The 19,395-nt window shown below is 45.9% G+C and overlaps 8 protein-coding genes across 8 annotated transcripts; 4 read left to right on the forward strand and 4 right to left on the reverse strand.

The window, feature by feature from the left end:
* Window positions 1–1,028: 1,028 nt before the first annotated feature.
* Window positions 1,029–2,401, reverse strand: BJ212DRAFT_564175 (uncharacterized protein). The gene is made up of 4 exons (XM_041343527.1): window positions 1,851–2,401; window positions 1,627–1,791; window positions 1,262–1,571; window positions 1,029–1,210 (listed from the first exon to the last, which is right to left on the reverse strand). The coding sequence occupies exons 1-3, from the start codon at window positions 2,269–2,271 to the stop codon at window positions 1,465–1,467; spliced, it is 693 nt and encodes a 230-aa protein (XP_041189923.1). The 5' UTR covers window positions 2,272–2,401; the 3' UTR covers window positions 1,029–1,210; window positions 1,262–1,464.
* Window positions 2,402–3,038: 637 nt separating this feature from the next.
* Window positions 3,039–3,934, forward strand: BJ212DRAFT_1483921 (h-sco1; the record flags this gene model as incomplete). Its single annotated transcript, XM_041340701.1, has 4 exons — window positions 3,039–3,119; window positions 3,177–3,273; window positions 3,329–3,523; window positions 3,579–3,934. 4 exons carry the CDS (start codon window positions 3,039–3,041, stop codon window positions 3,932–3,934), a joined length of 729 nt encoding a protein of 242 aa, XP_041189924.1.
* A 113-nt stretch (window positions 3,935–4,047) lies between these two features.
* On the reverse strand, window positions 4,048–4,489 carry BJ212DRAFT_1278279 (NADH-ubiquinone oxidoreductase B18 subunit-domain-containing protein; the record flags this gene model as incomplete). Its single annotated transcript, XM_041331423.1, has 4 exons — window positions 4,048–4,132; window positions 4,184–4,198; window positions 4,257–4,340; window positions 4,410–4,489. 4 exons carry the CDS (start codon window positions 4,487–4,489, stop codon window positions 4,048–4,050), a joined length of 264 nt encoding a protein of 87 aa, XP_041189925.1.
* A 76-nt stretch (window positions 4,490–4,565) lies between these two features.
* Window positions 4,566–5,895, reverse strand: BJ212DRAFT_1375952 (uncharacterized protein). Its single transcript, XM_041336471.1, has 4 exons — window positions 5,649–5,895; window positions 5,255–5,599; window positions 5,017–5,200; window positions 4,566–4,960 (listed from the first exon to the last, which is right to left on the reverse strand). The coding sequence occupies exons 1-4, from the start codon at window positions 5,819–5,821 to the stop codon at window positions 4,691–4,693; spliced, it is 972 nt and encodes a 323-aa protein (XP_041189926.1). The 5' UTR covers window positions 5,822–5,895; the 3' UTR covers window positions 4,566–4,690.
* A 6,192-nt stretch (window positions 5,896–12,087) lies between these two features.
* Window positions 12,088–12,831, forward strand: BJ212DRAFT_1375956 (uncharacterized protein; the record flags this gene model as incomplete). Its single annotated transcript, XM_041336472.1, is given in 5 exon segments — window positions 12,088–12,224; window positions 12,277–12,488; window positions 12,541–12,578; window positions 12,598–12,717; window positions 12,790–12,831. Coding segments are annotated over 4 exon segments (231 nt in total), but the record flags the coding sequence as incomplete, so codon positions are not given.
* Window positions 12,832–14,524: 1,693 nt separating this feature from the next.
* Window positions 14,525–15,412, forward strand: BJ212DRAFT_564307 (uncharacterized protein). Its single transcript, XM_041343528.1, has 2 exons — window positions 14,525–14,830; window positions 14,884–15,412. Exons 1-2 carry the CDS (start codon window positions 14,647–14,649, stop codon window positions 15,273–15,275), a joined length of 576 nt encoding a protein of 191 aa, XP_041189928.1. The 5' UTR covers window positions 14,525–14,646; the 3' UTR covers window positions 15,276–15,412.
* Window positions 15,413–15,549: 137 nt separating this feature from the next.
* BJ212DRAFT_1302141 (uncharacterized protein) lies at window positions 15,550–16,258 on the reverse strand (the record flags this gene model as incomplete). The annotated part of the gene is made up of 3 exons (XM_041333223.1): window positions 15,550–15,852; window positions 15,903–15,979; window positions 16,030–16,258. The coding sequence occupies 3 exons, from the start codon at window positions 16,256–16,258 to the stop codon at window positions 15,550–15,552; spliced, it is 609 nt and encodes a 202-aa protein (XP_041189929.1).
* Window positions 16,259–16,725: 467 nt separating this feature from the next.
* Window positions 16,726–18,603, forward strand: BJ212DRAFT_1375976 (uncharacterized protein). The gene is made up of 10 exons (XM_041336473.1): window positions 16,726–16,858; window positions 16,909–17,151; window positions 17,207–17,248; window positions 17,298–17,334; window positions 17,361–17,679; window positions 17,712–17,802; window positions 17,852–18,023; window positions 18,083–18,324; window positions 18,372–18,502; window positions 18,554–18,603. Exons 2-8 carry the CDS (start codon window positions 16,971–16,973, stop codon window positions 18,183–18,185), a joined length of 945 nt encoding a protein of 314 aa, XP_041189930.1. The 5' UTR covers window positions 16,726–16,858; window positions 16,909–16,970; the 3' UTR covers window positions 18,186–18,324; window positions 18,372–18,502; window positions 18,554–18,603.
* The last annotated feature ends 792 nt before the right edge of the window (window positions 18,604–19,395 follow it).

A 19,395-nucleotide genomic window follows, 5' to 3' on the forward strand; every position in this document is an offset into this window, starting at 1 on the left:
GTGACTGAAAGGGAATGGAGGCCGCAGAGTAAGCACAGCATGTTCTATTCCGGCATCCTCCCGATCACTGTCTGGTCGGTGGTCCCGCGTTCTGACAAGATACGCCACTCGCTTGTTCCTTCTACATCACAACGACAGTATTGGTTAGATACCGGAATAAAATATCCGCAATTTCGCCGGTTCCGTCTTTCCAGCCCAATGCTGAACAGAGATGTCATCAATCTGCTTTTATCGCTATCAAGACACATGAACAGGTCAGCGCTCAGCCTCCTTACAGCATGTGACCATTCCTTCCAAGCACTCTAATCCGATTCTCTCGCACGGCACGCTTGGCGAAGGGTCACTACAGCCGTCTGCATCGGACTGCTCTCACAACCTAGCACGAGCACTGCTATGGGTCGATCGGCTGTTCTGGCTGCCTCAGTTATCTCATGTTGTATCTGAGTCGGGCGGCAGCTGCCCGCCCCACTCATGTTTTCGTGACACCCAAACCCCCGACGCGTTAGCCAACTCTTTGAGCACCCTGTTTATATTCAGACACGGGGCGATGTAGTCATCGAGCAACTATTTGCCGCGTGATCACACGTCGGTAATCATCGCTCCAGAAAACGCTCACTCAAGGCTATCTACCCTCACAGTTGGGGGGTACGGGTCTCGATCTTTACGATGTAGCTGCTAATATGTCCACTAACCTTTACCCGCCACCAGCGCCCCTCCCTTCATCTGCATAGTAGTAGATGTGCCACTCATTTTGATTTATCAGGGTCTGCAGGATAACCCGTATCCTACTTAGATATTTCTCTATTATAAGTAATGATCCCTCTACCTCATGATACGATACTAGCTGGTGCTAATCTGCAGTATCTACTTGACCTAATATAAGACATGACGGTTATAGCCTTATACTAGTTGTGTTCTGGCTACATATTTAATGTAGCTTCTGCTGAATTTATGTTTCCTCGATGATTGAAGTTCATACCTTTCGTTCTATCGACGTCGAAATGACCGAGCATATATGAATCCAGTACCTAGTATCAGGCCCATCTTTTTGAGTACGAGGTTGAAAACCTAACACGTGCGACGGCACTAGATATTCGAACAGTAAACGATTTTCACTGGTTAAGGCGGCAACTGCCAACCACGCTACGCTAAGGCATGCTACGAGTCATGTGATTCAAACAACCTACAGCATATGGGCCCTATATGTGCGCTAAAGCAGAGTCAGCCACACGATTCATTGCAAAGAGGGAAGGTCACGGACTGCTCAGCTGGGTCCAAGTGCTCAGCACTAGGCTTGATTTCATGAAGACATCATGCTCGTAGGCAAGCATATTTACAACGGGAAATCGGGAATACACTTGAGGTATCAAAAAATCGTCTCTAAAGTACAAACATAAAACAGACCCCGAGGGTTTCGATGTCATGAAACAAACCACTGCTGAAACTTGAAAACTTCAAAGACACTTAAAGCTTTGTACCAATCATGGCTAGGTGCTGGAGCACCGCAAACCAGCTACCCTCTCGGATGGTGGCACCAAATATCCAACGTTGCAACCACGCAGCAATTCCACCTAAAACGTCACAATGATGTACTGCTCAGCACCGCAACAATATACAAAAACATACCTTTGATCGGTCCTTGCGGTCCAAATCCAAACTTGCGGAGAAGTGGGCGAAGAAACCATCCCTCAAGTAATACGCTGATCTCAGGCAACAATAAGGGCAACAGCTCTGCAACCGCAATGATTAAGAGGGTGTTGGCAATGTCGGGATGCTGTTCAACAAGGTCTCCTGCATCATGTAATATAATGTCGTCAATGTTCCGGAACGGTCAGATGCTCATGACGTGCCTGTGGTTACGACAACATGCTGAACAACGAACTTGAGAGAATCAGAGTGACTTTTCAATAGTTCTTCGCTGACTCCGAGCTTGGTGGCAACCTGTTTAAAACCTTCCTCGATGCGGTCAAGGGCCGTGTTGACCATGATTGTACGGTTGTCGTGACCGGGAGCCTCCTCGGGTGGCGGGAACATCTCCATCAGCTCTTTGAATAGGACAACGAAGATATCTCCATGTTCTTCTATTACGGAGTTAAGAGAAGCGCCACTGTCCTCTGCGGCTCCGCTGCAGACTTGGTGTAGTACAGTGACAGTAGCAGTGACATTGACCATAGACTCCCTGAACTCTGTGAGCTTCTCGGACGGATACAACTCCACGGCGTGATGAAAGAGTTCGTCCGCATACTCCTTAACGTTTGGACCGAGCTCCATGATTTTGTCCCAAAAAGACTCTCCCGTGTCCGGAAAATGCGAATCGCACCACGTGTGTACTGAAGTAGACAAAGAATCAAATCCTTCTGTTAGGTTGTAAGCAGCGCCTCATGAATGAGTAGGTAACCAAATTGACCGTGTATCGCATCTGTGATTTTCGAGGGATTGTCAAACAGTGCTGTCGATCATTTCTGACGTCAGGAAACAATTGAAAAGCGAGTAGTCCGTACTCACATTTCACCGTTCCCCATCCTTTTGCTAGATTAAACTCGATGTTCGTCGTAAGATAAGAGTGCGACCTACCTTCCTCGATGATGGTTTTATTGGACTCGGAGGAACGTGCGCTTTTCTCGATGTTGCTGGAAGTGACTGGTTGCAGCGTTGCGGCAGCTGCCAATGTAACATATGCTAGAGTAGCGAACCGCATTGTACGTGGTTTGACCTAAGTCATACATTTATTATGTAACAAGTTGAAGCTTTATCGGCGGCCTTCAGCGCTTCAGCCTGCGCACGCAGGACGCTGATGCGGCATGTTTAATTTGAGAGCACCCGGGTCCCGTCAGCATTAACCGTGTGCAAGCGAAAATCCAATTATTTGTAAATTGTAGCGATGCAGAGATAGCCTGTAGAGATGTTGAGAAGATGCGATTGTCAAGCTCGACTGCTTTTGGAACTTCGACCTGAAAATGTCCAAGCTCTCATCCACGTATTTCAGGTCACTGCGGCCCTGTTTGCCAGGTCGTAGCATTCAATGCCAGCGTCAATCTATGTGCACGCGCCCTAACAAGGCAACGGCACATGGCAGACGTTGTTTTACGTCGGGAGCACGGGATAGAGCTGCTGTCGGGGTATGCTTCTTCAGTTCACCTGTTATTCTCTGTTCACATTCTTGCATCTGATCCCAGGTCTTTACACCAAAGGCTGCAGCTCTATTCGTTGCAACCGGCGTTGGTTTATTTTACTACTTCCATTATGAGAAGCAAAAACTCCTCGAACAACGGCGTACGTGCCTCTCTGCATTCCACCTAAAGTGTTTCAAGAAAAACTTTTCATACAGAAAAGGAGCTCGAATCTCGAAGCATTGGACGACCACATGTCGGTGGCCCATTCACGCTAACGACTCACGAAGACAAGCCTTTCTCTGATAAAGACCTCTTAGGGAAGTGGAGCTTCGTCTACTTTGGGTTTACCAACTGTCCCGACATATGTCCTGCTGAATTAGACAAGATTGGCTCAGTCTTGACGTCTCTAGGTTCGTGTTCATCGATTATTTCAACCGTGGCACGCATTCACCACATCAAATACAGAGAAGGATTATGGGACCATCTTCCGCCCCGTATTCATCTCCGTTGACCCTGCACGCGACTCTATCTCTCAAATGAAGACATATCTCACAGACTTTCACCCTCATATCATCGGTCTCACAGGTGACTATGCGACCGTGAAGACCACATGCAAAGCCTACCGCGTCTACTTCTCCACTCCGCCTAACGCAGATCCCAAGGGTGACTACCTCGTCGATCACTCCATATACGTCTACCTCATGGATCCAAATGGGCAGTTCGTAGAAGCGTTTGGGCAGAGTAGTACACCAGATGAGGTCGTTGAGAGGGTAAAGAAGGAAATTTCAGAGTTTGAGAAGGAGACAGGGAGGAAAGTGTAAAACTCCAGCACAGAATAGCATCCTACATTCAGCATATCACACCACTCATCGATCTAGTTGCATTATTTGATGTCTCAAAAATGATTGACATGAAGCGTCCTTAAGAAAGTCTTCTAGATGATAGTTTCGGCAGCTTCTGCAGCCGACTCTGCTTGCTGGAGTTTCAGTTTCGACATTTTCTTCATCCTCCGCATCATGCTGTAGAAAAAATGAGCGTCATACGTGTAGGTACGTGGTTGAAATGCCTACTCATCGTATTGGCACCTGTTGGGTGTGCATCGGTCAGACCCTCGACAGATAGAAAAGTAGAGGTTTAACTCACTTCTCATAGCCGTGGCGCTCATTCTCGCAAGTCCAGGGTAAATAATAGTTTTCTCTCCGACAGGTATTCAAAGGTATCAAGAGTCTGGAGTATCACGGACAACAGTATTGTGGGCCATACGCTCTCAACCGGAAGGGTAAAGTAAGTACGTACGCTGAGCACTGGTCTCTCCAAGCTAAAGGCACCTTGGCCGCCTTGAGCTCCTCCTGGGATGCAGCGAGTGATGATGGCATGGAGGATTTCAAGAAGACGTCGAGGGAGAAACTTAAGGAAACTTCGAACAGACTCGGAATGAGGTCGAAGTGGCTGTGCCAGTTGTTATGAGTATTTGTCCATACGCTCAGCGCCAACGTGCTAACATCAAACTAACAACCGTTCGAGAAATCGGAGTATAGCTCATGGAAAAATACAAGTGAGAATATGTAAATTTAGTACTACTGTCCCCCCTGTTCTTTTTCCTCTTGCTTCATACTCATCTGAATCGCCCGAGCAATTGCCTCTTCTTCATCCATGTCTTCGTCTTGCTCTTCACCCATGTCAACATCATTGCGTTCGGACATGGCGAGAGCTTGAGCGAGCATTGCCTCGTCATCATGGTCTACTCCTGCTGATTCCGTCTGAGGCTGAGCATCGGTAGCCGATTGACGTGTTTGCTCTTCCGCTGCTTGCCGAGCTTGTTCTTCTTCCATGGACATGCGAAGGGCCTAAATAAGAAAATATCAAAAAGCCTGCTCATTCGACGTCAGAAAAAGCGTCGCACCAGTGCAAGCTCAGGGTCCAAGCTTGGATCAACACCGAATTCAAAGTTGGCACCACCAGAACCCGATGCACCACCGACGTCTCCCATCGCCTCTGGTGGTATCCCCCGGTCTTCCGACAGAATTGGAGAAGAAATGATCACATCTGACAGTAGATGTGTACCAGGTGGTACAGATACCAAATGTCTAAAAGACCAGGTGCATCAATCTACGCACACATTCTAACGAGGTGACACTTACGAGTTATCGCTATTTGCCGTATTGTCTACGAAAGCCTTGAGGACATTGGTTTCTTCCTCGATACCATCACCAAATGCAACAAAGTCAACAGCAACATTGTTCTTCTTCAATCTCTTTGCGAGCTTCACCATTTCCCGCTCATCCGCGCCCTGACCCTGCAGTGGAGATCCCACAAAGACTATTATCCTCTGCCGCAAATTCTTGTTCTCCCGATGTTTGAGGGCAAGCTGAGCGATGTTGATTGCAGTAGGAATATCTATTGATCCGCCAATTTTGGATGATGTTACATGCAAGGCCTTGATTATCTGTCCAATGTCTTTCGAATGGGTCACGAGAACCTCAGGCCTTCAAGAAACATCAGCAATCGTAGTTTGCTCACGTAACTGACTCGTACCCTTTGTTAGCCATTGTCATGACGCCAACAGTGTTCTCTGGGTTTGAATCAATCTTGGTCTGGAAGATGGTCTTGACAGCATCAGACTGGGCTTCGAAGCGTGATGGGATATAGTCTCCATTGCGCATGTATTCTGAGTTGTCAATTATCATCATCGTTGCCTCGAGCGGCATCTTGAGTGAATGTAATTAAAGGAAGGAGATATACGTGTTGGTTATGGATCGTGAAAGCGCGACGAACAGTGACGCGTTCTGCTAGAAAGCTGTCGTCTTCATTCGGAACCCTAACCCCAAGAAAGGAATGCTGTGCTGTTTTGCATGATCGCCTACGCCCTTGATATGTTAGTTTCAAGTACCCGGTGGTTCCAGCTGTTTCACCATCTTGCTTTATGTATATAACAACGCAAGCATCCGCGGCCTCACCCAATTTCTGCAAACATGTATTTGTCTAGGACTCTGCCTTGACACACAGAATTCTGGCACTTAAAGCGGAATTTCAAGGTAAGGTCTGATGCGTTACATCTTTACAATAATGCATTGAATGACAGTGCTGCAAGCCATGGGTCCCCTGCCAAAGGACGTTTTGCATCATTGCACACAAATGCCTCATCGTATTCAACAACAACGGATTTTATTCATTCACGGCTGATCATATCGGTCAGTTAATTTTCGTCACTAGTCTGTTCTGGGATTTAGTGCAATCAAAGTCACAATAAAAGCTGGGGTTACATCCTTGAGCCAGCTGGTCGCTGCCCTTTACCCAGTGACAGACATTGTATTGAAATTGCAGGCAAGTATTCATGTCCACATTGTTACATTTTTGTGTACTCTTAGTAGTACGTGCAATAAATTAGGCTGAGTTTGTCCGTGATCTTGATTCCCATCACATGCAAGGTGTTCCCCTGGCCATACTTGATAGGAGCCAAATCCGAACTATAGTTTTCTTAAATTCCTAAATGATGCCCTTTCAGGCACTTCTTCAATTTACATGTTTTCTGTTATGCTCGGTGTTCGTAAGAACGACTAGACAGAAACAAATGATCTAAAGCATGAACCTATTCACAAGTCGTGCGAGTTAAGCAGTATATTGCAGGCCCTGGTCTGTGTAGGTCAAGTTAAAGAATACAAGTGTAAGAGATAGAGTATATATAAAGGAATTAAAGCAGAGCTTTAATAAATGAATCAGAGATAGAAGTGAAACAGCAAATCAGAAAAAGAAAAGAGAATTGTATGATAGAAGTTAATAGAATGTCTGAGAATGATTAGTTAAGCATGAATAAGTGAAAGGAAAAGAGTAGAACTGTAACATTACCCCTGTTGTAAGGGTAGTAGGCACCGACTACTATCAAAGAAGACAATGTGATCGTTTATAGTTAGTAAGAAGTTCAGAAGCGTTACCTAGTTTGGCTTCCTTCATCCATTCATTCTCGGAACTTGGGAATCCCTTCCACTTTATATAATATTGGCATCTAGATGAAGATCCGCAGTGTCCAACAACCGCTTCAACTTTGTGTTCTTCTTCACCATCAACAAGGTCAGGTGGTGGCGGAATATAGTTAGGGCCGTGGGTATCATTCTCTTTATAAGGGAAGAGAAGTGTGGCGTGGAAAACTGGGTGAATGCGCCATTGTGCAGGTAATGCGAGTCGATAAGTTATGGGAGATAATATGTCAGTGATAATAAATGGTCCTTTGCGTTTAGGGGCGAGCTTCTGATTAGGGTATCCGAGATGAAGGTTCTTGGCTTCTAGCCAAACTTTGTCGCCTTTAGAGAAGGGTACAAATTTAGACGTGATTCGTTGACACATAGTGTTACGTGCAAGTTCATGAGTGGCTAGCGCTTCATCGCGTGCTTTATTAAGCAAAGAGAGTCATTGTTCAATATTAGGGATATCAGATTTTGGATGAAGATCAGGAAGGTGATGTGGGTGATAACCCATCATGAGGTAAAAAGGGGAAGTTCCACGTGTGGAATGGTGGCATGAATCATGAACGAATTCAGCTAGTGGCAACATGGGCACCCAACTGGTTTGGTCGTTAGCGCAGAAGATCCAGAGGTAGACTTCAAGTTCTTGGTTTACTCATTCAGTCTCTCCATCACTCTGAGGGTGAAATGCAGTGGAAAGGGAGTTCTTGTATCCGAGGAGTTTTCTGAGTTTGATCTGGAATCTGGAAGTGAACTGAGGTCTGCGGTCAGAGATAATTTTATTGTAGAGTCCATATCTAGAGAAAACTTTAGAAAAGAAAATATTTGCAACGCCTTCAGCATCTATAGTTTTGAGACAAGGGGTGAAAACTACCCCCTTCAAAAGTCCATGGTCAACCACGACCATAATGGATTTGAATCTGTCAGATAGTGGTAAGTCTGTGATAAGATCGACCAAGCAGTGAGTGAAGGGTCAATTTGAGATAGGAGTGGGAATAAGAGAGAGGGAAGGAGTGGGTGGGTGGGTGTTTACTTTATTCTGTTGGCAGATGCAACAGCTGTCCACGAAGTTCTTGACGAAAGTGGCTAGTCCTGGCCACCAGTAGTCGCGAGATAGGAGTTCCTGGGTTTTGTAACGTCCAGGGTGTCCGGCAGTAGGGGAGTCATGGTGAAGGGAAGTGATTTCTTGTCAGAGATCTCTGGGAGGTACATAAGTGAGTCCTTTAAACAAGAGAATTCCATCGCTCAATTTCCAATCGGAAAGAGCTGAGTGGAGTGGGGGAGGGATAGAGGAGTCCGTGAGTGCTTGAAGCGCAGTATGTACTACAGGGTCAATGGAGGAGGAAATATGTAATCTGTCTGTAAAGGAAGTGTCAATGACGTTGATAAACATTGAGTCAGGAAGGAGTTGAATACTAATATTGTCCTTTTCAACATTATCATCTGGAAGGTGATCCATTCTACAAGAAAGTAAGTCAGGGATAATAAGTTCTTTTCCAGGTACGTGTTGGATTTGGAGTTCGAATTGGGAAAGGAAGGTTTGCCATCTTGCTTGGTGTTGGTTAAGGTCTTGTACATCTCTAAAATAAGTAAGGTTCTTGTGATCAGTTTGTACGGTCACAGGATAGGGGGAACCAAGGAGATAATGTCTCCATGCTTTCAAAGCACAGACAATTGCGAGTAATTCTCGATCGTAGATCTGATAATTACATTCAGTGGGGTTAAATGATTGTGATAAGAAGGAACATGGGAGCCAGTCTCCATTATCATTCTTCTGAAGTAGTACTGCGCCGGTAGCATAAAGGGAAGTGTCAGTAGCAATCGCAAAGGGGGAGTTCTTGTCGGGGATTTGGAGGATTGGAGAAGATGTGAAGATATGCTTCAGCTTATTAAAAGCTTCCTCATGTTCTGGGGTCCAAGAGAATTCTTCATCTTTCTTGGTTAGGTTGATTAAGGGTCTGGCAATCGATGAATAGTCAGCAATAAACCGTCGGTAAAAATTAGCAAATCTGAGGAATGATCAAACTTCCTTTACTTTCGTGGGAGTCTTCCATTCAGATATACCCTTTAATTTGGCAGGGTCCATGGCAACAGAACCAGGTTTAATGATCATACTGAGATATTCGATTTCGGTTGTGTCAAAGGTGCATTTTTCGGGTTTTAGGTGAAGGAGGTTGTTGTGAAGTCATTGGAGTACTTTATGAGTTTGGATCCAGTGAGTTTCGTCGTCCCTAGAGAAGATGAGTATATTGTCCATATATATAATAATCCATCCTTCTTGGATCATGTCTCCGAACAAGTCATTCATCATTGACTGGAAGGTGGCGGGCAAGTTACACATTCCAAAGAACATGACCATGGGTTCAAAAAGTCCTCTGGAAGTGGTGAAGGCCGCCTTCCATTGACCAGATTTCCTCATACGTATGTTGTTGTATCTCCATTGAATGTCCATCTTGGTAAAGATCTTGGCGTCCTTTAGCTTATCTATAAGATCAGAGATTAGCAGTAAGGGATAGTTATTCTTAACCATGTGTTCGTTCAAGTAGCGATAGTCCTGGCAGGGTCGGAGGGAACTGTCTTTCTTCCTGACGAAGAAGAATGGGGAGGATTGAGGGGATTCGGAAGGAACGATTGTTCCTTTAGCTAGATGTTCATCAATGAAATCATTCATTGCCTTGTCTTCTTTGGCATTAAGCAGATAAATCTTGCATTTCTGCATTTCAAAGGATTCCTTGAGGTCAATCTTGTGGTCGTATTTTCATTCTGGGGGTAGAGTTCCGTTAGCTACGTCACTGAATACATCCTTATATTGATGGAACTCTTTGGGTACGAGTTCTTCAAAGGTTTTCTTGGGTTTTGTGGCATCCTGGGCGAGTGTCTGTGAAATGTTGTCAGTTTTCCGGATATAGGTATAGAAATCGTCATTGTCGTTGATGGGATCTAGAAGATGTGGGAGTGTTTCGTTAGCAGGGTCCCATTCACCTTCTAATTCTTCTAGTGCATCGTAAAAGATGTCTTCTTCGTCTTTGATTTCTTCAATAGATGCTTTTTTCAGGGTATGCTCCCTTAAGTGAACTCCTTGACTAGTCCAGTCGATATCTGGGTTTTCTTTCTTTAGCCAAGTCATTCCCAGGATAGCGTCTTCTCTTCCTAGAGAGGTTACAAAGAACCGCTTCTGCATAGGGATATCTTTGATAAGGAATGAAAGTTCACAGTACTGTGTGATTCTTCTGGCTTTGTTTAACGTGCCGTCTATGTTACGCACAGGTATTGGAGTTTCCAGTTTGTGCATGCAAATGTTTTCTTTGAGTATGAACTTCTCATCGATAAATTCGCCTTCTGTGCCGCAATCAATTAGAGCGGTGGCTATGGTGGTTTTCTCGGTTTTCTTCAATCTGATGGTTAAAGGCAAACAAATAGAATTAGTATCGCCAACAGATTGTACTACTAGTCCAATTCTGGGAGTTTCTGACACCATGGCAGGCTCCCCTAAGCAAAATCCTCCTCATTGCTACTCTCTTCTTTCTTAACCGGCTTCTTACTGGCTTTCTTCATCTGGCATGCTTTAAACGCCTTCCATTCCTGGAATTCCTTGTAATCGTCGTCAGATGACTCCTTGATTACCTTTCTTGTATTGGTCATAACCATGGGATGGTTAGGGCAGTCTGCAGCTAAGCCCTTCTTACCACACTTGAAGCAAAGGCCACCCTTGCGCCTATGCTCCCATTCTTGAGGAGTTAAATATGTCTTCCTCGTCTTCTTCTCACTGTCTTCTTCTCACCGTCTTCTTCTCACCATCTTCTTCTCACTGTCTTCTTCTTCTACTTCTACCTTATCTATGTCCATGGCGTAGGGGTCTTTCACCTTGGTATATGAGGGAGGTGCTATTAAGGTCCTTCAGACCTTGGCGTCTAAGGCTTTCTCTAGCCAGGATTCAATGGTGGTAGGGGTCATTTCAAAGGCATAAATAGCAGAGACTATCTCATGCTTTAAGCCGTTTCTGAAGAACATGATCTTCATGTTTTCTTCAGAGATGCCAGTATTGGCAAGTATGGTTCGGAAGAGGGATGTGCAAGCGGCTACACTGCTGGTTTGTCTTAGGGAGGAGATGCAACGGATCATGGTCTGTTCAACGTTCTTAGGAAAAAAGGTGGATTTGAATTGCTTAGCAAAATCTTCCCAGGTTCCATAAGACTTTGCTGCGACAGCAGCCTTGAGTTGGCCTTCAGCCCATTTAGCAGCTTCGCCTTTAGTCATAAGGCTAAGTGTGAAAATGACTTTCTTCTTGTCATTATCATAAACTTCATCGTTCATATCTAGGTACACTTCAACTTGAAGCATCCATCCCTGAGCAAGGCAGGTATCACCGTTGAAGGGTGTGGGGGTCTTGCTGATTTCTTTAGGCATGGCGGCAGTCATGGATCATTCATAGGTTTGGGTATAGAAATTCCAAACTTTGTTCTTTGGGGCTAAAGTGGCATAGTACGCTGCCCACTGGTCTAGAGAGTATCTGGTGCCTTTGGCATCTACACAGAAGAACTCTTGTTCTTCTTCATCCCAGGTGAAACTGGGAGGAGTCAGTGCAATAGTTGAAATGGTGTTCTGTTCTGGGCACAAGTTCTAGGGAACTGCGCAGTAGTGAAGTAACTTGACCTTTTGTTACACTCGGCATTCATAAGAACAACTAGACAGAAACAAATGATCTAAAGCATGAACCTATTCACAAGTCGTGCGAGTTAAGCAGTATATTGCAGGCCCTGGTCTGCATAGGTCAAGTTAAAGAATACAAGCATAAGAGATAGAGTATATATAAAGGAATTAAAGCAGAGCTTTAATAAATGAATCAGAGATAGAAGTGAAACAGCGAATCAGAAAAAGAAAAGAGAATTGTATGATAGAAGTTAATAGAATGTCTGAGAATGATTAGTTAAGTGTGAATAAGTGAAGAGGTGAAAGGAAAAGAGTAGAACTGTAACATTTTCCAATTTTGTCGCTGCACTGATAGGTGTAGCAATATCTTGGGTCGCTTCTGCTACTTGTAAGTGACATTTAGTGCATTGGATTTTGGCTTGCGTGAATGTTGTAACTGCCGTTATAGAAAGTGGAATGATTGCCCTTGTTGTTAGGCACTCCCTGTGCAAGGTGTGTGCAGGTGAGTTGCTTTCTTATTTCGCTGGTCTCCTGTCTAAGACCCCTGATTGCAGTGCCTCTTGATCACAATACCAAGTATTGCAGGGTTGGATGCCATCAGAGCACAGGCTCTGTTCTCTAGGCCGAGGTGGCACTTGGGGCAGATTGCTCCCTCTCTATTGCGACTCATCCGACAGAGTTTGCTGCATTGTCCTAAGTCCAATTGATCTTCCCACAACCGTCAGCGCACACTAGATGACAGATATAGTTGGTATCAACTCGACTTGTGAGTGGGCTTCGATGAATGTTTCGACGATACAGCTCACAGAGAATCAAAGTGTTTGTATTTCTGCAAGCGCTGGTGTCTTCCACACTTGTGAGGTAGTTACCAGTAGCATGTTTCTGGAAGTCCCGTCTGTTCAACAAGGCAGACAATATATCACTCAAGGCAATTTACAATCTACACAAACTCCCCTCATACTATCTATCGCCATGGTGTTATGAATGCTGGCCCAGTGAATCAAACTGCTCTATCTTTGGGAGGTGATTTTATTGACCAATCCAACTTCCTTTTCGGAAACGAACAGATGGATGCCTTGCCCCCGCTGGGATACAACAGGCCATTCATAGTTGCGAACATAGTTCTGACTGATACCCTAGCACGGACGTCCGCTGAATTGTTACAATCTGTATCAAAATATACGCAAGCCGAACTCCTGTCAAAGACTGTACCTAAAAATTGCTTCACAGCTCACTTGGCAGGCTTTTCTGGGACCACTTATGTTCCCGCAAAGGTGTTCAGCCCCCAAATCTTTGTCGTATCATCCATGCATTTCGTTATCGCTTCTGCAGTCATTTGAAACTATTTTCATTCTGGTAACCATCATGCACTTCAGCATCGTGAGGAAGCCTTCCCGTTAGTCAGTGTCTCATCTGCCCTCCTTTGTTCTGACCTTCCTGAAGACTTTGCACTTGCAGGAAAATCGCAGGCTTTGGTATCTAACGACGACCAAAGAATTGCTCCTCAGAAGGGTGAGGATGGTACGAATGTGTTACAGATTATCAAACCGCAAGGAAGTCACGAGATAAAGAGAAGGACAGCAACCCACACAACGATGTACCCATTATCCGGTCATTGACATTGCTCCCCTGGTAGTCTGTGCAATGGGATGGACGACGAGGAGCTTGTTCAATCAGAGTGACTAAGCCCACTCATGTCTGTGAGCACGACCAGTCTGCGCCAAGCAAGGCGTACCAGTACTCCCTGAAAGCAATGTCGCTAACCTTAGCGAATACACGTATTGACCAGAGCAACTTGAACATCTTATGTGACAATGGATAAAAGCGGCGTTGACTATGTCACGCATGAGTAGGTGATGCTTGGTTCGAAGTTACCACATAGCCACTAACCAGTTCTCCCCAATATCATGCACTTCCATAGATTCCTGTAACACTCCGTGAAAGTGGACAAGAAAATGTGTTCCATCATTGCAAGTCAGTTCGTCTTTGCATTCAACTTGCAAACTCTCTGAAGGATGTTGCGTAAATGAATGGTCATCGAAGTCCCGCAATAAGCGCATGGTTTCTCTGCTCCGACCACCAGACAGCGCAACATATGCATTGGAAGGCGACAATGAAAATGAACTCGTTTTGCCGATGAGTCAACCAAGATGTGATCGATTGTTTGGCCTTGAAATTTGAAGTCGGTGAATGGACTGCCATCATGTCATCCGCGTTGTAAGAATACAGAACTTGTACTTGACAGGGATAATTGGAATCTGCCCAGCCGACATGCTTGGATTAGTGAGAGATTTGGTAGAGGTTGCAGTAAAAATGCCAAGCGGTCTGATTTAGCCGCAGGGGGAATGTCAAACTGGGTCCAGGAAACGAGGCAGAGACTTGGATTTGAACATAATCGGTACTCAAATGCTTGGTCAAGTGAAATAAACAGCATGTAGAGTCATTTGATGCAGCGATAGCGATGATCATGAGTAAACGAAGGTCCACTGAGAAAGTGAACGGGTACTAGAGCGGACAGCCCTGGATGGCTCAGGGGGGCGATCACGTAATCACATAGAACTTCTATGTAGATCTTGGCCTACATTTCCTTGGCATATACAATGCATGGAACATCTGATGCGGGCAAACCTGACCGTCTTTCAAAATAGTTATCGGTTTCCATTTTCCTTTGGTCTCTAGCGTGGTTGATTCGATGATTACGCCAATTCAGATAAGTACCATGACAGCTGGGTACAGCCTGCACCCACCGGCACGTGCCGACTGTGGGGCTCGATATACATAGGAGTCTCTAGGACTACAACATAGGTCAGTCGTCTCTTCATTCTCAACTGCCACCATCTTATGGCTTATTTCGACGAGGTTGGTGGTGGACTAGCAGTCCAGTTTATTATTACCATAAACCTACAGTTAGTTAACTAATCTGCATGATCCAGGATTCGCATCGTCTTCCGGAGGGCATAAAGCGGATTGCATACGATGCTGATACCCAGCAGTACACTTTCCGCGACCGCTCCGGTCAACTTTACCAGAATCCTTCAGGAGAGACGTATGGTGTTCTGAAACCTGTATCAGCACCCGCCGCTCCTCGCCGCAGTGTGACTATAACAGGCGAGCTCGAGACCTGTCATGACGTCCAATTGCTTATACTACTCCATACGTAGAACGCAGAGACCCCGCCCTCATCCGTGCTCGCTCTGTCAAGCATCCCGCAAAGACCTTCGATGACTTCCTTCCCCGAGAATACATCACCAACGCAGAGGAGTCCAGTTCTACACCCGACTCTCCCAGCGAAGATATCGCACGGGTGAACAGGAATCGTGCGCTGCCAAAGATCCCAAGAATTGCGGAAGTCATGCAGGCAATTTCACCTCGCGAGTCGGAAGATGACGAGAAACACTTACTCGACGATCGCTCTGCCAGTCCCACCTCATATGCGACTCACGATGATGAGAAAGAGTTGAGTCACTCAAACTCTAATGCGTCGTCTTTTCTGTCATTGCCTTTTATCGATACGCACATTAATTTGTCCAGTATGAGTCAAACCTTCCTATGACTGTCGGAATCATTGTATCGCATTTGTAGTACCATTGGACCATTTTTGGATAGGAAATTGTATAAAAATCAAGTTCGTTTGACCTGACGCTGATGTATCTGTCCCGCTCAGCATGTAGCACACAGATTAAAGTAGTTAAGAGTCATGATTATATCGATAGAGGTTTGTGTCCGCAGTACATGTCACTAGTGCGACAACCCCAGAACAAAATAAAATCAAACAAAACACAACAAACGAACGACGAACAAACAAACTGGCCCACGATCGACCAAGACTACGCCAAATTGAATGAAACCCGTTCTCTCTCCTTGTTCCTTGACAGCAAGATGGACAGTGGCCTGAGTGGCCCCTGTACAGGTGCGAGCTTTGGATCAGCTTTAATCTCTGTCACACGACCACGCGAGAGCACCCTCGAACCCTTCTCCCTAGCAGCTCTTGCAATGCGCTTGGGAAATGCGGTACGAACGTCCCTTTGCGATTGGGTGATAGTTGGACCACCGGACGCGTGCTCTTTGATCATGGCTACAGGCGGTGGTGAAACGAGGGGTTTCTCGTCAGGGGAGCTCGAAAAGGAACGCTGGAAGAGAATCGTTGAGCGTATGCAAGCACGATAAAGCTGCTACGCACATGTGGCTCTGACTCTGTGTTCTCTCCGATAGCCTTGCTCTTCCATATGCCATGGGTCCATGTGAAACGATGCGGTCCTTCATCTCGTGAGTTCGACGCAAAGTGGCTGACGGACTATCGAACGTACCTCTCGGCTTCTTCTCAAAAAATTCATCTGGGAAGTTCTGCACCTTCTCCGCGTTCTGCTTAGCGTTCCAGGAATTTAGGATCCGCCGGTAGACGAGGTAACCAACGATGTATGCGATGCACAGAGCGAGCAGAATGAGCGCTGCGAATGGGAAAGTACGCTTATGTGAGTCGGACACGGAGGATGTGGCAGTTGCGGTAGGGGAAGTGATGCTGCTCGAAGGGGCCATGGTAGTGCGTGAGGTGAAGATCGGATTGGCACGTTGGCAGTCAAAGATGTCCCACTTGAATACTGGTGGTGGAGTGTAAGGGAGAGGGTGAACGCTGAAAATGTGGGTGACATGTTAATAAGTATGGCCTTGGACTGGAGGCTGACACGATCTGGACCTACATCGGTCATAGGATGTCACGTAGTGTATGCGAAGCCCCTACCAAGTACGTCGGCATACAATTTTGTACATCTTAAGTTGCTCACATACTGGTACGTACTCCATCACCACCATCTTCCTGCTCGTAGATACACTTTGTGCAACAATCTGCACATTTTCCGAAATGTTTTACGTTTATTTAGCAGTCTTCTGTACGTGTAGACTCAATACTTAGTGAAAGTTTGACTGGCAGATAACCCCTAACCCTACTACAACATTTAAGACATTTTCTCTGAGCGGCTTGGAGTTAAGTAAATTTCAAATTTCAAGTGAGTTTCCTGAACTGTCATGCATGTCATGTTGAGGCCAGGACAAACTTCGGGGCGAGCGGCGAACAAATTAAACCATCTCGAGAAAACCGAACAAGGCGACGGCGCTGACTCAGCGAGCGCTGAACGCGAGGTTCTTCAAGTTGCTCTGGAACCTAGTTTACTAAACTTACCCTTGGCAAGGTAAACTTCGTCGTTTAAGTCGACTTAAGTCAAGCTACTGAGCTGACGGTCGGCTACGTACGATGTGGTTCGCTACTCTAGCATATGTTACATTGGCAGTTGCCACAACGCTGCAACCAGTCACTTCCAACAACATCGAGAAAAGTGCACGTTCCTCCGAGTCCGACAAAACCATCCTCAAGGAATCTTATCTTGCGACGAACATCGAGTTTAATCTAGGAAAAGGATGGGGAGCGGTGAAATGTGAGTACGGACTACTCGCTTTCAATTGTTTCCTGACGTCAGAAATGATTGACAGCATTGTTTGACAATCCTTCGAAAATCACAGACGCGATACACGGTCAATTTGATTACCTACTCATTCCAAGGCGCTGCTTACAACCTAACAGAAGGATTTGATTCTTTGTCTGCTTCAGCACACACGTGGTACGAATTGCATTCTCCAGACACAGGAGAGTCTTTCTGGACAAAATCACAGAGCTCAGTCCAAATATCAAGGAGTATACCGATGGATTCTATCATCACGCCGTAGAATTGTATCCATCTGAGAAGATCACGGAGTTCAGGGAGTCTATTGTCAATGTCACTGCTACTGCGGCTGCTTTGCGTAAAGTTTGCGACGGGGCCGCAGAGGACAGTGGCGTTTCTCTCCACTCCGTAATAGAAGAACACAAGGATATCTTCGTTGTCCTATTCGAAGAGCTGATGGAGATGTTCCCGCCACCCGGGGAGGCTCCCGGTCACGACAACCGTACAATCATGATCAACACGGTCCTTGACCGCTTCGAGGAAAGCTTTTACAGGTCGCCACCAAGCTCGGAGTCAGCGAAGAACTATTGAAAAGTCACTCTGATTCTCTCAAGTTCGTTGTTCAGCATGTTGCCGTAACCATAGGTGCGTGACGAGCATCTGACCGTTCCGGAACATTGACGATATGATGCAGGAGACCTTGCCGAACAGCATCCCGAGATCGCCAATGCCCTCTTGCTCATTGCGGTTGCAGAGTTGTCACCCTTATTGTTGCCTGAGATTGGGATGGGTACATTACTTGACGGATGGCTTCTTCGCCCACTTCTCCACCTGTTCGGATTTGGAACCCCAAGGACCAATCAAAGGTACGTTTTGTGTATTGTTGCAGGTTATAGGCAGCACGTCATCGTGACGTTTTAGGTAGAATTGCTGCGTGGTTGCAAAGTTGGATATTTGGTCCCATCATCCCAAAGGGTAACTGGTTTGCGGCGCTCCAGCGCCTAGCAATGATCGGTACAAAGGTTTAAGTATCCTTCAAGTCGTTCGAGTTTCAGCAGTCGTTTCATGACATCGAAACCCCTCGGGTCTGTTTACGTTCGTATTTTAGAGTCGATTTTTTGATATCTCAAGTGTATTCTAGATCTCACGTTGTAAATGTTCTTGCCTGTGAGCATGATGTTTTCATAAAATTAAGCCTAGTGCTGAGTGATTAGATCCAACCCAGTCAAGCAATCTATGGCCTTCCTTCTGGGGAATTGATAGTATGGGCGTGTGAATCGTATGGGTCCTGCCTAGTAGTCCAACCGCTGACCGGTCCACGAGCGGTCAACCATTGTCTGTACCAGTAAGTCTTAGCACTATGATGCAGTTCTCCACTTTAGCATTCATTGCATTGGCACTGCGAATGTCGCTTCCGGCAACGTTGAAGAAGGTCCTTATTCCTACGACAATGTAAGTTTAGTAGAAGCGACACCGAGGGAGGTATGTGCAACTCTTGTCCTTTATGACGACGGACTTTATTTCGTCCAGGAAAAGGATTGGGACTAATTAAGTGGGAGCACAACTGTGGCTACCGTTCTTCAACCATTTAATAATGTCAGAAATTACCAACAGTGGCCTTGTTCAACAGTATTGGATTCCTACATGTTCGGTCATTTCGACGTCAATAGAACGGAAGGTATGAACTTTCTAAATTTATACATGTGCATATTACTCGTCCTCTCCGTCTACATCTGTGACGAACTAGAAACAGACACAAGCCGATTCTACGTTTTCAGTTCACATGCCCAGTGAGAGACAGACATAGGCTACTCTGGCACGCGCAGCCACGCAGTAGATATGACACATCGAATCGCGTAGACACACGCGCCTCGGTGTCTACCATCTCCGCAGCTGCGCAAACGACGCATATACATGCTCGTGTACGCCTTTCGGCACGTTGGATACTAGCCAGCATTCCACGATTTTCAATATAATTGCCTACATTTTGATTTCTCACCGCTTCCAATGCAATATATATAACACAAAACGTACTAAAAAACCACCTGCGCTCGTCTGCCCCTCAAAAACACGCTGAAACAAGGACCTGCCTCCACGGATGCTCCTGCAGCTACCCCTGCACTCGCTGCCAGACCCCACTGCCCTCCTGGTATAGTTCACGCCTGGAGGGATCTTGCTCTTGACCTCTGGCATGCTCGAGTCGTCGGATTGGAAAGGGGAGTAACTAGCCCTGGTCTT

The sequence above is a fragment of the Suillus subaureus genome (genome assembly GCF_016647635.1).
Source record: "Suillus subaureus strain MN1 chromosome Unknown BJ212scaffold_30, whole genome shotgun sequence".
NCBI lineage: Eukaryota > Fungi > Basidiomycota > Agaricomycetes > Boletales > Suillaceae > Suillus > Suillus subaureus.

Bases quoted from the DNA above. Each gene is read 5' to 3' on its own strand.
- BJ212DRAFT_1375952 (XM_041336471.1), bottom strand. From the start codon at position 5,821: ATGCCGCTCGAGGCAACGATGATGATAATTGACAACTCAGAATACATG. The intron at 5,600-5,648 runs GTACGAGTCAGT...TGTTTCTTGAAG, and splicing joins ATGACAATGGCTAACAAAGG to GCCTGAGGTTCTCGTGACCC. The intron at 4,961-5,016 runs GTGCGACGCTTT...TTTCTTATTTAG, and splicing joins TGGACCCTGAGCTTGCACTG to GCCCTTCGCATGTCCATGGA.
- BJ212DRAFT_564175 (XM_041343527.1), bottom strand. From the start codon at position 2,271: ATGGAGCTCGGTCCAAACGTTAAGGAGTATGCGGACGAACTCTTTCAT. The intron at 1,792-1,850 runs GCACGTCATGAG...TACATGATGCAG, and splicing joins GCATGTTGTCGTAACCACAG to GAGACCTTGTTGAACAGCAT. The intron at 1,572-1,626 runs GTATGTTTTTGT...GTGACGTTTTAG, and splicing joins ACCGCAAGGACCGATCAAAG to GTGGAATTGCTGCGTGGTTG.
- BJ212DRAFT_1375976 (XM_041336473.1), top strand. From the start codon at position 16,971: ATGTGGTTCGCTACTCTAGCATATGTTACATTGGCAGTTGCCACAACG. The intron at 17,152-17,206 runs GTGAGTACGGAC...AATGATTGACAG, and splicing joins AGGATGGGGAGCGGTGAAAT to CATTGTTTGACAATCCTTCG. The intron at 17,680-17,711 runs GTCCTTGACCGC...AAGCTTTTACAG, and splicing joins GTACAATCATGATCAACACG to GTCGCCACCAAGCTCGGAGT.
- BJ212DRAFT_564307 (XM_041343528.1), top strand. From the start codon at position 14,647: ATGATCCAGGATTCGCATCGTCTTCCGGAGGGCATAAAGCGGATTGCA. The intron at 14,831-14,883 runs GCGAGCTCGAGA...CTCCATACGTAG, and splicing joins CCGCAGTGTGACTATAACAG to AACGCAGAGACCCCGCCCTC.